A 14,883-nucleotide genomic window follows, 5' to 3' on the forward strand; every position below is an offset into this window, starting at 1 on the left:
CTATTCTACCAAAAGCGATCTATAGATACAATGCAACTTCGAAACAGATTTCAACAACATTTTTTAATGAGATGGAGAAACAAATCACCAACTTCATATGGAAGGGAAAGATGCCCCGGAGAAGCAGAACATTACTGAAAAAGAAGAACAGAGTGGGAGGCCTCACACTACCTAATTTTAGGACGTATTTTTTTTTATTATACTGCCGCAGTAGTCAAAACAGCCTAGCACTGGTACAACAACAGATACATAGAACAATGGATAAGAATTGAGAATCCAGACATAAATCCATCCACATATGAACAGCTGATATTTGGCAAAGATCCCAAAGTCAGTTGCATGGGGAAAAGACAGTCTCTTTAACAAATGGTGCTGGCATAACTGGATATCCATCTCCAAAAAAATGAAACAAGGCCCATACCTAACAGCACGCAGAAAAACTAACTAAAAATAGTTCAAGGACCTAAATATAAAATCTAAAACTATAAAGATTAGGGAAGAAAAAATAGGGACAACTCTAGGAGCCTTAATACACAGCATAAATAGAATACAAAACATTACTAACAATGCACAAACACCAGAAGAGAAACTAGATGACTGAGAGCTCCTGAAAATCAAACACCTATGCTGATCCAAAGGTTTCACCATAAGAGTAACTACTACAGACTGGGAAAAAGTTTTTAGCTATGACATTTTTGATCAGCGTCTGAGCTCTAAAATCTATAAGATACTACAAAACCTCAACAACAAAAATAGAAATAATTAAAAAGGTAGCTAACAGATACATGAGGAAATGCTCATGATCATTAGGTATTAGAGAAATGCAAATGAAAACTACAATGAGATTCCATCTCACTCCAACAAGGCTGGCATTAATCAAAAAAAAACACAAAATAATAAATGTTGGAGAGGTTGTGGAGAGACTGGAACACTTATACACTGCTGGTGGGAATGTAAAATGGTACTTTGGAAATCAATTTGGCGCTTCCTTAAAAAGCCAGAAATAGAACTATTATACGATCTAGCAATCCCACTCCTTGGAATATATCCTAGAGAAATAAAAGCCCTTATATGAACAGATACATGCACACCCATGTTCATTGCAATACTGTTTACAATAGCAAAAAGATGTAAGCAACCAAGGTGCCTGTCAATGGATGAATGGATAAATAAATTATAGTATATTCATTCACACAATGGAACACTATGCACTGATAAAGAACAATGATGAATATGTGAAAGATTTCATAACATGGAGGAATCTGGAAGGCATTTATGCTGAGTGAAATTAGTCAGCTGCAAAAGGACAAACATTGTATGAGACCACTATTATAAGAACTCAAGAAATAGTATAAACAGAGAAGAAAATATTCTTTGATGGATATGAGGGTGGGGAGGAAGGGAAGGAGAGGGGTACTCTCTAATTAGATAGTAGACAAGAACTATTTTAGGTGACGTGAAAGACAACAGACAATATAGAGAGGTCAGCACAACTGGAGTAAACCAAAAGCAGTTTCCTGAATAAACCAAATGCTTGAAAGGCCAAAGTAGCAGGGGTGGGAATTTGGTGACCATAGTTTCAGGGGACATCTAGGTCGACTGGCATAATAAAATCTATTAGGAAAACATTCTGCGTCCCACTTTGGTGAGTGGCATCTGGGGTCTTAAACGCTAGCAACTGGCCATCTAAGATGCATCAATTGGTCTCAATGCACCTGGAGCAAAGGAGAATGAAGAACACCAAAGACACAAGGTAATTATGAGCACAAGAGTCAGAAAGGGCCACATAAACCCAAGACGACATCAGCCTGAGACCAGAAGAACTAGATGACTGCCCTGACAGGGAACACAATAGAGAATCCCTGATGGAGCAGGAGAGCAGTGGGATTCAGACCTCAAGTTCTTCTAAAAAGACCAGACTTAATGGTCTGACTGAGGCTAGAAGGACCCAGGAGGTCATGGTCCCCAGCCCTTCTGTTAGCCCAAGACTGGAATCATTCCTAAAGCCAACTCTTCAGACATGGAATGGACTGGAGTATAAGATAGAAAATGATACTGGTGAGGAGTGAGCTTCTTGGCTCAAGTAGACACATGAGACTATGTGGGCAGCTCCTGTCTGGAGGGAAAACGAGAAGGCACAGGAGGACAGAAACTGGCTGAATGGACATGGGAATACAGGGTGGAGAGAAGGAATGTGCTGTCTCATTACGGGGTAGAGCAAATAGATAGTAGACAAGAACTATTTTAGGTGACGTGAAAGACAACAGACAATATAGAGCAACGTGTGTATAAGATTTTGTATGAGAGACTGACTTGATTTGTAAACTTTCACTTAAAGTACAATAAAAATAAAAGAAAAATTAATTAAAAAAAAAAAAAAAAGACCAGGCTTGCTGGCCTGACAGAGACTGGAGAGACCCTGAGAGTATGGTCCCGGACACCCTTCTACCCATAATGAGGTCACTCCTGTGGTTTACCCTTCCGCCAAAGATTGAAAGCCCCATGGAACAAAACAAGACTAAACGGGTGTATTAGCAGTCCTGGTACGGGAACAGGAAAGCTGGTAATAGGGAACCCAGGGTTGAGAAGGGAGAGTGTTGACATGTTGTGGGGTTGTTAACCAATGTCATGCAACAATGTGTATACTAACTGTTTGATGAGAAACTAGTTCTGTAAACCTTCATCTAAAAATAGAATTAAAAAAAAAAAAAATCCCAAGGGAGGAATAGTTTTACCAGGTAGAAGGGTTCCATGCTTGGTTAGAAGAATAACCTCTTCTCTCTTCCTGACCTTATTTCTGCCTCTTGCCCCCCACCCTCTGAACACTGAAGAAGAAATTGAAAACTATAAATTAAACTAAAATTAAGGAACTAGAATACAAATTAATCTAGTTATATCCAAAGTCTTTGTGAATTATGAAAGAGTCGTAATCCAAAGCTGAGTAGAGACAGCAAATCACATCAGGTTTACTAAAATCTATTTAAAAACTTGCATTAGAGACACCATGACCATGGGCTGCTTTTTCCTTCCCTTTACCTAGTTACGGGAAGTATTAGTGCTATGACTAATGAGAGTGGGTAGGAAACAACTAGTTCCTGGTCTCCTGATATCCATACCAGTCACAGTAAAAGGTCTTAATTAGTTCTTCAGGATTTATTTTAACCTAAGCATAATTTCAGGGATTTCCTAACAAAAATTCTCTCCACTGACTTGAGGTCCAAAATTCCAGCCATAAGGCAAAGCCCTTTAATGCAGTAATACAGATGAAAGGTTTCAATAAGCATGCTTTGGCAACTGGTTAGGGCAACACAGAGACCAAATCTCACTCAGTACAATAAAGAAGCAAAAGTTGGTCCTTCAGGGTTTTGAATCTGTGGTAGGGGAAGAGAAATAGCGAGATGCTTTGTGTGGGAACAGGTTGTGACAAAGTGAAAAAGTATATAGCAATGTAAAGCTAAGGATAAACCTACCTAACTGGATTTTTGCTACTAGGCTAGCAGTAGTTACCTTGAACTGGGTACAGCAAAATCATGTAAGGTGTATGTCTAATATTTGACGCAATGCTACTGACAATTCTCAACACATGGCCAATCTACTGCAGTGTGTTTTTCTGACAGTAGGGGAAAATTCAGTTTCCAAAGAAAATTTGTACTAAGAAAATATATTAATCAAATTATCACTACAAATGTTTTGATTTGAGATGTTTTAAAAATTAAGTCTATTGAAACTCTAAGTATACTTTCCCTCCTAACTGTGATGTTGAGTGTGGCTGCAGTGGCCATACTGGTATGTGGCCTTTCCTGATAATTATGTTTTTTCCTTTATATCGTCTTGAAGTTGTGTATGTTTAATTTCTATTATATATTTTTAGCATTTATTCTTAGTGTTTTATAACTTTAAGGTTATGGCAGACAACATTTTTGTTACTTTGGTAATCATTAGTCATTATTAACATAGTACTTTACAGACTTTAGATTTAGTTATTATGTTTTCCTGAATTCAAGCCCATTTTAAACAAAACGGTCACAACCTATCAATGGCTGAAACAATTATTCAGAAACACGGATCACAAAATTCATACACTCTTTCTGAACATCAGTTTATTCTGCTCCTCATTTCTTCTAATCTTAAAATGATGAATAAGACCTTTTCAATAATCTTCCTGAGCGCTTTAATCATTTTCAAATATATCATGTCATGTGATCTTTCTAGAAAGACTGGGAGGTAAACAGGCTGAAAGCGAAATGATTTATACTTAAATTTCAAAGAGAGTATGGCAGTATGACAAAAATCTACATTTTTAACCTCTACTTTCATGTTCTTTTTAATACATTCAAAGTCCTTTGGTCTGGTTCCCAAGCATGAGTCAATACTGGTCATCAAAATTTGAAATTTGATATTTATTTATAGACCAGTAAGTATCTTATGAGGAGTAATGATATGACCTTTTCAGCAATTCTTACTTGTCAGAGTTTTGGAATAAGAAAGGTTAGAAGAGAACTAAGTGTAGTTACATTGTCCCAAAGGGATCTCACGGAAGTCTAAAATGGAAAGGAACTCAGACTAACTTCAAAATTTCAGGTCTTGGCTTCCTTCAAGCCAGGACATAAAGTAACGGAGAAGCCTGTTTCTTAGGCATTTGACCCTTTGTTTTTATTTTTTTCCAGGCTTCCATAGTCCTGCTGAATTCATCATTTCCAAGTATAAATAAAAATTCAAAACAGATAAAAAATTTTCATAGAGGATAATTCATGTTACAAGCAAATTTTAAAATTTTTAACTTACCAAAAAGAACCAATTTCAATAAGAATGTTAAAAAATGCAAAGTGAGATATAAAGATTAAAATTTCTACTTACCAAACTGTAATTTCTTCATGACAGCTACATATTTTTCGTCAAGTGATTTTAATACTGTCATAGGTTTAGGTTTCATAGCTGCCTTCTTTGAGTATTCACCTAGTTTTTTTTCTGTTATTTAAAATTTCAAGATAAGTTACATGAGTATACGTTTTAAAATTAAAACTAAAAACAGCTTACTTCTAGAATTCTAATTTAGGATTCCAAAAAATTTCCAAATTTTTCACAGTTATCTTGATTGTATTATTTTGAGATTTCTTTCTATGTCATACACATAAAAAATAGGACTAATAACCTCATCAACTTTAAATGTTAAAATATAAAAATGTTAAAATCTATTCAGGCAAAAACAGCAAGAAGTGAAAGATAAAGCAGAGTTATAACATGTTGCTAACCTATGAAAAATATGAATTTAAATTAAATTCTTAGTCTTAATGTACTTTGGTATATTGATTTTCTATTTAATACAATGGCATTTTTCAATTTGATGACCTTCTGTAGAAGGAAAAGAGAAATTTATGATGCATGCTGTCAGCCTACTAAATTTATTCTTAGCAATCATACAAAATAGTGATAAATTATTTTAAAATTAGAGACTATTCATAATTAAACTGAAAATCTGGCAGAGAACAAAAATTTTAAGTAGAAAAACTTGCTTTCAAATCATTAGCAACATAAAGAAGGAAGAGGAAAGCAGTTTTCAGTTGGTAAATGAAATCGACGCAACAAATACTTAGGATCAAATGAAAAGCAGCATAAAAATGAGATAGTTCTCTACCTTGATTTGCTTGCCGCAAACTAGTGGTGGCTGCATAAACTATCTCAGCAGTTTTTTGGATGTCTGGTACCAAAAGAGTAAGTCCTTCTGGTTCTTGATCCGATGCATCTGGCTTTACTCCTGTTTTAACACTTTCCCTTTTAGATCTGAAAAAAAAAATTTTTAATATGGAAAGAAATGAAAGGAAAAATAAAATTTTAGGACTTCTATAAGTTAATAATAGTGGTTAAAATGAAAATAATAGTGTACATTCTGACACACAAATAGTATATATCAGGGGAGTTTAAATTTGATTCTTTGCTGCTTTTGAAGTCATGGGATAATACCTAAGACAATAAATAAAACTTTGAGTAAGTTTTTCCTTCAAATGCAAAAATAGACAAGAGATAAACATGGTAAAAATGTCATAAAAGGTCCAGATACCTGATATGTTCTTAGATTCACACTCTTAAAAACACACTTAGAGTAATTAATTATAAATACCTACAGGTAGAGAAATTACTTCTATTATCTAATATTGAAAGATGTCTATCCTCTGTCTTCTAAGAGTTGGGAGTCAAAGAACATGTAGTTTCTTGTTTTAACACTACTTGTATTTCACTCACTGAGTATATTAATCCTTCTCCCCACCCACGATCCCCCAAAAGAGGAACTATTTCAGAGTGAAATATAAGATCACGACTGGGTATCTTAGTACAATGTGCTTCCATTCACTGGAATTTTAACACTATGTTTTAGAGTATAATCCGCTGGACAATATTAAAAGCATAAGAATATTTTAAAGTTATCCTTCTGCTATTTCCTATTCAGGGTCTAAAACAGACCCAACCTTACATCATACTGTGGATCATAATAGGATGTTTTACAGAAAGGTTTTGGTATATAAGACATCAAAGAATTTCTTTAAATTTTCTATATTAATGTAGTAATAGTTTATCACAAGATTTCCTAAAAAAAAAAAAAAGAACTTATGAATTTCCTTCTGTCTATTCCAACTCTCAACATGTTATTCACATAAATACACATTATGACATTACTGCTTAGAAAATATTTCACAGAGTGGGCATGGAGTCTTGGAGAACTAGAAGAAGAATAATGGAAGGTAGAAGAGTCGTTAAAATAACATGCCATCTAAGTACGAATAAACCATTCTTTATCACAAAGACAAAAATCTGGTCAGGAGTAATCCGGTGCTTAACTATAGGCAGAAAAGTAGTAAATTAACAAGATTCACTCAGGTAAATGAGGTACAGAACTACACAAATGTATACTGAATTTGGTTCCTACAGTGTGTGAAAAGATTAGTATTCACAGGTATTTTTCACTCTAAGGTATGTAGTACCTCATCTGACAATCTTCAGTGATTTAACTGAAGAGGCACAGTATGTCACTGGGTTACTGCCTCCCTCCCTTACGCTTTCTTCTTATCTTCCCTGAGGTATGCAGAAGCCACAGAACACACGGCCAATTTCTTTGCCACTACTTGACAGATGTTATACTGTATATCATTTCAGTCAACTTCTGTGTATGCAGGCATATATGAATATGTAAGTTCACATGTGTGTAAGGAGAGTATAGTGAATGTTTTAAGACTGAAATATCATAGTAGTTACTGCTAGTGTGAAGTAAGATATTGCATCTTTTATAACGATGAAATAAAGTTGAGACTATAGTTTAGTAGAGAGTCTGACCATTTTCTTAGTAAAGATATGATTCTGGTAGAGGAACTGAAGTTCTCCATTACCAATAGCTACTAACAACTAGTGTCTAACACTGACAGTCAAGAAAAGTACATAAGCTGCTTGACGACATCCCTTTTGAATTTACAAGGACTCTAATAACAGGGCTTAAAAAACTCGTAAATAGTAGGGCTGCTAAATCAAGACAGGAAAACAACAAGTAGTCTGAGAACAACAGAAGAGGTATGGTTACAGCTGTGGTAAAATACAGATGATTTTCTAGGATCTATGTTCAATCAGGTTGATCCATTGCACTCTCAAATAAAATTTCAACTAAAGAAATCTATTTTGCTAGGCAGGGAGGAAGGATATGGGAGTTTTAGAATTACAGTGTTTTCTCCTAGAAGAAACAAGAACCTCTAGGGTGGAGAGAAAAATGTATTGATGTAATTTAGAGCTTTACTGTATCCACCACACCAACATATAAGTTACCCTGGGAAAACTACTGATTCTAAACTCTAAGCACTATTCATGAATGCCAACTCCCTAATCCTAGGAAAGATGATTAGTAGGAGAAATCCTATTATTAAAATAAGAATCTATAGAAGTTTAAATAAATATTTGTTAGACCAAATACATGAAAGAAATCACACACAACTCATATTAAAGACAATGGTTGAATCATTAAGCAGGTACATTTTAGACCTTTATACCAAGTTCCAATGAGAATTTTCTTCTTGAATAGTCCTTTTGACAAAAACATATGGAAAAAAGGGATAATGTCTAAAAGGTGAGAGTACTTCAAATACCTGAAGAACACATACTACCTGCCTAATAATAACTGCAACTGGTCATTAAACTACAGCCAGTAGTCTCTTTTCCATAAAAGTTGCAGGTTACTGTCAACCCATATGTAGGCCCAGCTCATGAAAAAAGGCCATACCTTGGCTCACATCCTGAGGTCTGTGTGAAAAGCTATTTGAGTTCAAGGCACCTAGCTGGAAGTAGGTCTTTGAGACTGACAATGGATCCAACATGGTAAAAGCAATCAGCGACGGCAGCTACCATGGTATCCGCTGCTTTGTGCATACGTTGAATCTGGTTGTGATCACTGCCCTGAAGAAATACGAGGAAGCAACTGAAGTTTCTACTATTGCACAGAATTATCTCCAAACATTTTCCACTATACTGTGAATTCCACTAACCAGCTAACAAATTAAGCAAATTTTGGCTCTGTGACATAATCTGTACTAGGATGTGAGCAAAATGGGCAAATCTTTCTTGTAAAAACAAAAGAAAAAAAAAATCTCAATATTCAGTTACATGAACTTTCTCTCCTAATTCTACCACCCAAGTTAATTTAGATATTCTTGAGACTAAACACACCACATCAAAATCATGTTCTTTTGTAATCCATAAACTATAAAAATAGCTTAAATCAGCCCTTTTCTTGGTAGAACAAAAGGAAAGACCACTTCAACCCCCTGCACTCCTAATTCTAAAGCCAAAATTATCACACAGTTGAAATAAGCATTTTAAAAGTAGAGCCATTTGAAGAAGTAATCTGGAGGCTACATGCTGAAATGTCGAGATTCAGAACTGTTGAGAACTAGCACCTTATATGAAGGTTCTAAAACTATAAGAGAATGTAACTTCTACATTTAGCTCTAAAACAATGCAACACATCATATTCCTCAGTTCCAAAGCTCTTTGCCAGGAACTAGAGTTTAAGGCAAATTATCATAAAAGTTAGGGAGAAAGATAAAAAAATACATATTACTGTGCAGAATTGTTTGCTTCTAATGTCTACAGAAAGCATAAAAATAACCCTCAAAATGCACTAGTCAACTGGGCAAAGTCCTCTGTAGGGTGAATGTGTTCTGTGATTAATTTAAAGCTTAGTTTTTAACTTGGAGTTCTTTTCATTTTTATATAAATTTTTTAAATGAAGTACCAGTTTTACTATTTAATATAATTTAAATAAAATTTGAAAGAAAAATCTTTTCTTGGGAAGCAGAAATGAGTAACATGAGAAGGAAATACTCAAATACAGGTATGAGAAGTGTTTAAAAATAAAACCTTGATTACCAGATTAGATAAAAATGTAATAATATTAAAGTCAGATTAAATGCCACAGGACATAGTGAAGGTACTAGATGCTACTGTGAAATGGAGGTGTCACAAATATATGCTTTACCAATTTACCAAGGGATAACACAACTGTGGCAGTCAAACAAGAAATATTAAATGCTGGCACCACTGCCTCTGGCACCAAGTAAAAGGCTGATGAACAACTGAACTTGCTCAAGGCTACCAAAAAAGGAAACTATTTTTAAAAAACAAATTCTTCTTGACTAAGAAATCAGGACTTCTTCATTTTTATGTGGGTTTGGGAGGCAAAGGTGAAAAAGGAGAAACTAGGAGATGCTTTTCTAATAAAAATCAAAGTAAGAGGGCTGGAGCTGAAATTCTTTCTTAAATGATAGAAGCCCTAGAGGAACCATTTTAAGGGAGTTAAAATAGGTGAGCTTGATAGAAAATATGCCCTTAAGAAGTAGGTCAACTAACCATTTTGCTCAGTTAGAGAAGTTCAATGTCTAGAACACCTTACAATGAGGAGTCATTGGCATCACGTCCTGATTAGCAATTAAGACTTTTGATTGGCAGCAAGTCATGCTTTCAAGTTTTTGGTGACACCATCAAATACTAAATATACTAAATACGAATACCTGCCTAACTACTGGAGTCTAGCAGAACAAGTCTAAACTGAAGATCAGACATAAAATAATTGCTTTTATTCCTGCTCCAAGGATGCTATGAACAGCCATGTTTATGTAAGAGTGAAAACAAACTGCTATGGGCTGTACTTTGACTTCATTTTGAATAATGCAGGCTGGAATGACCAGCAGGAGATGAATTTCACCAGGAGCACGAATAAATTTTCAAACTATACAATTATATATAAATTCAAGTGAAAGCAACACATAAAAACAAACGTTGATTGTTATCTACGCTGCAGATTCCTTTATAGTGGAGGGAGCAGAGCTCTTTTCAAATTCTATTTTTTCAATAGTGCTAAAATAAAATGTTGACCAACAACTAGTCATAATCAGAAAGTGTTTTTTCTTATTTTTTAAATGCCAAGTATTGCTATACAAACTCTAACTTCAAGAACTTCTCGGCAAAGGAGTTAAAGACATTAGAAATATAAGACATATTACTGGTGGTGTAGTGGTTAAGTGCTACAGCTGCTAACCAAAAGGCTGGCAGTTTGATTCCACCCAGCGCTCCTTGGAAACCCTATGGAGCAGTTCTACTCTGTCCTATAGGGTCGCTATGAGTCGGAGTCGACTCGATGGCAACGGGTTTGGGTTTTTTCTTAAGATAGCAGGAAAATTCCATAGATGGGAAAACAATAGTGGGAGATACACACACATACACACATTCTTTTACAACACTCAGAAAACAATTTTACCACTGACATATTGCCCTAGTCTAGACAAATAGGCATCAAATCATTTTGAAAAGACAGTAGAAGAAAAACATACACATCAATAAGAAAATTTCAGGAATGGTTTTTATTAGTTATTTTGAGCAAGGAAAAGATTAAATGGGTAAAGCTTGACTTACTCCTTATTGAAGTAATAATTATATAAATTTGCTACCTGTTTTTATGTATTAGATAGGACCTAAAACAGAATGAGTTTAATTTTATCAATATAATAACTATAAATGAGGCATTAGAATGTTATATATGTAATGAAATATACTCTTTGAATATCCTATCATAGTTCTAACTTAAAAAGTCCTAGAGTAATGAAAAACAATGGGTAAAAGGAGAATATCGGAAAAACTCTGTAAAATTTCTATTATTCTACGTACTTCTACAATGATCAAGGGTGTTTCTTCATTTAAAAATATTTTACTTCATGATCAACATTTAAAAAGTATCTTTTATATAGCCTAAATATCCAAAGCCAGCTCGAAACAAGTTCCCATTCCCTCAATTCTGATTATTCAGTGATGCCCTTGGAAGTAGTGGATGAATATATTGGACTGGGACATTAAGAGATCCGAGTTTTCCGCCACTAAGCATCTGAGAACCTAAAACAAGTCACAATCTCTGTGGGCCCTGATTTCCTCATTTATAAAAAGAAGGGATCTGAACTAGCTTAACTCTTAAAGAGTCTGTTAAAGCTCTAAAAATTTATACATAATATGGATAAGGCTGCTCATTGCAATATATCTAGAAATACTTGTTACAAGCTTAATTTAACAAGAGGGTATGTATTTACCAATTAATACCGCTTGAGATTTTACGAGAAATAATAAAGTTAAAAAAAAACTGTCCTGAAACATAAGACTCATATAAAGCAATCTGATAATAAATATATAATAAATGTAAAAAATGATCATTTTATGTAAATATGTTATGCTACTAAAGTAGAAGTACTAACTCAATTCTGGTATTCCATCAAAGCATAATTGTTTTTCAGGAACCAGCTGAAGTTCAATTCTGTACATTATACAAGGGTAAAACCTAACAGATTAAATGAACTAATTCAGTAGAAGGTAGCAATGATTTTTAAAAACAGGAGTATCTGGACTATGGGTCAATCAACTTGTCTTCATAAATATTGTCTTTTATAATGAACATCACAGGCTTGGAAAGACTGGGGAACTAGTTCCAGCTTTAGTACCAATTAGCCACATGATTAGTACAATTTTAGTGTTAAGCTCTAACCAATAGTTTCATTCTCTGTAAAACAAGGATAATGAATGCTTTCCTCACAACACATACAGCATGAAGAACAAGTAACACACATGAAAGTGCTTCTTAAACTGTAAATCCTACATCAAAGTTAAGGATGTATTATTACCACCACGTATTTTTTATGCAACTATATGCAACTCTATATTTATTATATCTTGCCACAACTTAAAGCCTCTTGGCTAATTCTCAAATAAAAAGGGCAATAAATAAAAGCATAAAGGCTGGAGTCTAACTACAAAACACAAATCATAATTATTGCAAACTGGCAGAAAAAAGGGCATGCCGGAAATACTAAAAGCTACATCTTTGTAGACCTGTGTGATGATTAAGATTGTGTGTCAACTTGGCTGGGCCACGATTCTCAGTGTTTATATGTGATCACTGCCATGACTGAATCTGCTGTGAGGAGTCCATCAGCTGAAAGGGAGTCTCCTTGGGGGTGTGGCCTGCATCCAAATATAATCAGATGTTGGGGCTCTTTGCTCACTCTGGGTCGTGCGCTGCCTCCTGTTCATCTCACCTCCAGCTCTTGGGACTTGAGCTATCAGCTCATCTGCAGATATTGGAATTCACTGATCTTCACAGCCTGAGAGCAGGAGCCCCGCTCTCCAATCTGCCAATCTTGGGTCCACCAGCCTCTGTGCTATGTGAATTGAGAAGCCTCTATCCTGATACATGGACTTGGGACGTTTCAGCCTCTACAATCACATGAGCCATTTCCTTGATATAAATCTCTCTCTGTATTTATACACTTAACTGGTTTTGCTTCTCTAGATAACCCAGCCTAAGACATTTGGTACCGAGAGTGGTTCTAGAGAAACAAAATTGTAAGGATGAGTTTTCTAAATTGGTTCTCAAGTCTGGTTAGTCTTTAAGATGCTGACAACTCTCCTTCCAGCAGTAAAGAGGGCACTGCTAATCCATGGCATGAGGTGGCGATACAATTACACAAAGTATCACCACCAGCAGATCAGGCATTGGTCAAAGGTGAGACTCAGGGGAAACGCATGTGCGGTATTTTTCTACAGCTCTGTCAGAATGAGAAATATAAGGAAGCTGGTTGGTTCATCCTACTTTCACTAGACAAACTGATGAAAGAAAGAGATGCACTCAGGGCTTTGGAGTCAAAGGTCAGAGCTGAAACAGCCAAAAAACAAACTCAGAGCCTTATTGTAGCAGTGGCTAAATTACAATGCCAGCTCAACTGCCAACCTAGAGAGGTGTCTGAAGTTAAAGAAAGGACACTGATTGAGAAGAAATGGGATCTTGATGGGGACAAAGAAGGAGATAATCAGGAACGAGCCTCTAAATTCCACTGAATCACACTTGCCAGCATAACCACTCCCACCTGAAGAGTTACTTCATGTTTGTATGCTATACCGCCCTGCTCAGAAAACCGATTAGCTCCTCCACTCCCATCCAATGAGATTTGCACTAGCCCAGCTGCTGCTGAAGATCCCTTGCCTGAGTCATTGCCTGGGGCATCGCCTGAGGCAGATGCTTCACAAGACAATGCTAAATGTTCTCAAAACAATTCTGGCTTCTAGGCCTATAACTAGTCTTAAGTCCCAGCGAGCCCCAAAAGGTGAAGTACAAAGTGTGACCAAAGAGGAGGTACGCTACACTTCAAAAGAACTGCTTGAATTTTCTAATACGCACAAACAGAAACGTGGGGAGTATGTGTGGGAATGGCTATTAAGAATGTGGGATAATGGTGCAAGGAACATAAAGATCGACCAGCCTGCGTTTATTGATATGGGTCCACTAAGCACAGATTCTTCATTCAATGTTTCAGCTCAAAAAGTTGGGAAAGGCTCTAACAGTTTATTTGGTTGGGTTGCTGAAGCATGGATTACAAGGTGGCCTACACTAAATAAAGTTGAATTGCCAGACCTACCTTGGTATACTGTAGAAGAAGGTATCCAAAGGCTTAGGGAAGTTGGCATGCTATGGTGGATTTATCAGGTTAGACCCACAGACCCACATCTGGAGTGCCTAGAGGACAAAACCTATTTTTTTTTTTTTTTTTTTAATATCTTTATTGTGCTTTAGGTGAAAGTTTACAAATCAAGTCAGTCTCTCATATAAAAAGATATACAAACCCTGCCAGGCACTCCCAGCTGCTCTCCCCTTAATGAGACAGCACATTTCTCCTCTCCACCCGGTATTCCCCGTGTCCATTCAGCCAGCTCCTGTCCCCTCTTCCTTCTTATCTCGTTACCAGCCAGGAGTTGCTCACATAGTCTCATGTGTCTACTTGAGGCACAAAGTTCACTGCTCACCAGCATCATTGTCTTTTAGTCCAGGCTAATCCCTGTCTGTAGAGTTGGTGTCAGGAATGGTTTCAATCTTGGGCTATCAAAGGGCCTGGGGACCATGACCGTCAGGGTCCCTCCAGTCTCAGTTAGACCATTAACCCTGGTCTCTTTACGAGAATTTAAAATCCTACTGATTTCCTGCTCCATCAGGGATTCTCTGATGTGTTCCCTGTCAGGGCAGTGATCGGTAGTAGCTGGGTAACATCTCGTTGTTCCGGTCTCAGGCTGACGGAGTCTCTAGTTTTTGTGGCCCTTTCTGTCTCCAGGGCTCATATTTACCTTGTGTCTTTGGTGTTCATTATTCTACTTTGCAACAGGTGGGTAGAGACCAATTTATGCATCTTAGATGGCCGCTTTCTAGCGTTTAAGACCTCAGACGCCTCTCACCAAAGTGGAATGCAGAACACTTTCTTAATACGTTTTGTTATGCCAACTGACCTAGATGTCCCCTGAAACCATGGTCTCCAAACCCCTGCC

At 36.3% G+C, this 14,883-nt stretch overlaps 1 protein-coding gene across 10 annotated transcripts in view; it reads right to left on the minus strand.

The window, feature by feature from the left end:
• BIRC6 (baculoviral IAP repeat containing 6) overlaps positions 1–14,883 on the minus strand; it is a 383,808-nt gene that overhangs the window by 62,029 nt on the left and 306,896 nt on the right. For 9 of the 10 annotated variants that reach the window (XM_049870389.1, XM_049870387.1, XM_049870386.1 and 6 more), the window contains 2 exons: positions 5,636–5,781; positions 4,858–4,968 (listed from right to left, as the gene is read on the minus strand). In XM_049870389.1, coding sequence (XP_049726346.1) covers positions 4,858–4,968; positions 5,636–5,781 — 257 coding nt within the window. Of the gene's footprint in view, positions 1–4,857; positions 4,969–5,635; positions 5,782–8,257; positions 8,431–14,883 lie in introns of those variants that run through there. The other variant, XR_007515526.1, reaches the window with a different exon arrangement.

Source organism: Elephas maximus, chromosome 26, assembly GCF_024166365.1.
Source record: "Elephas maximus indicus isolate mEleMax1 chromosome 26, mEleMax1 primary haplotype, whole genome shotgun sequence".
Taxonomy (NCBI): domain Eukaryota; kingdom Metazoa; phylum Chordata; class Mammalia; order Proboscidea; family Elephantidae; genus Elephas; species Elephas maximus.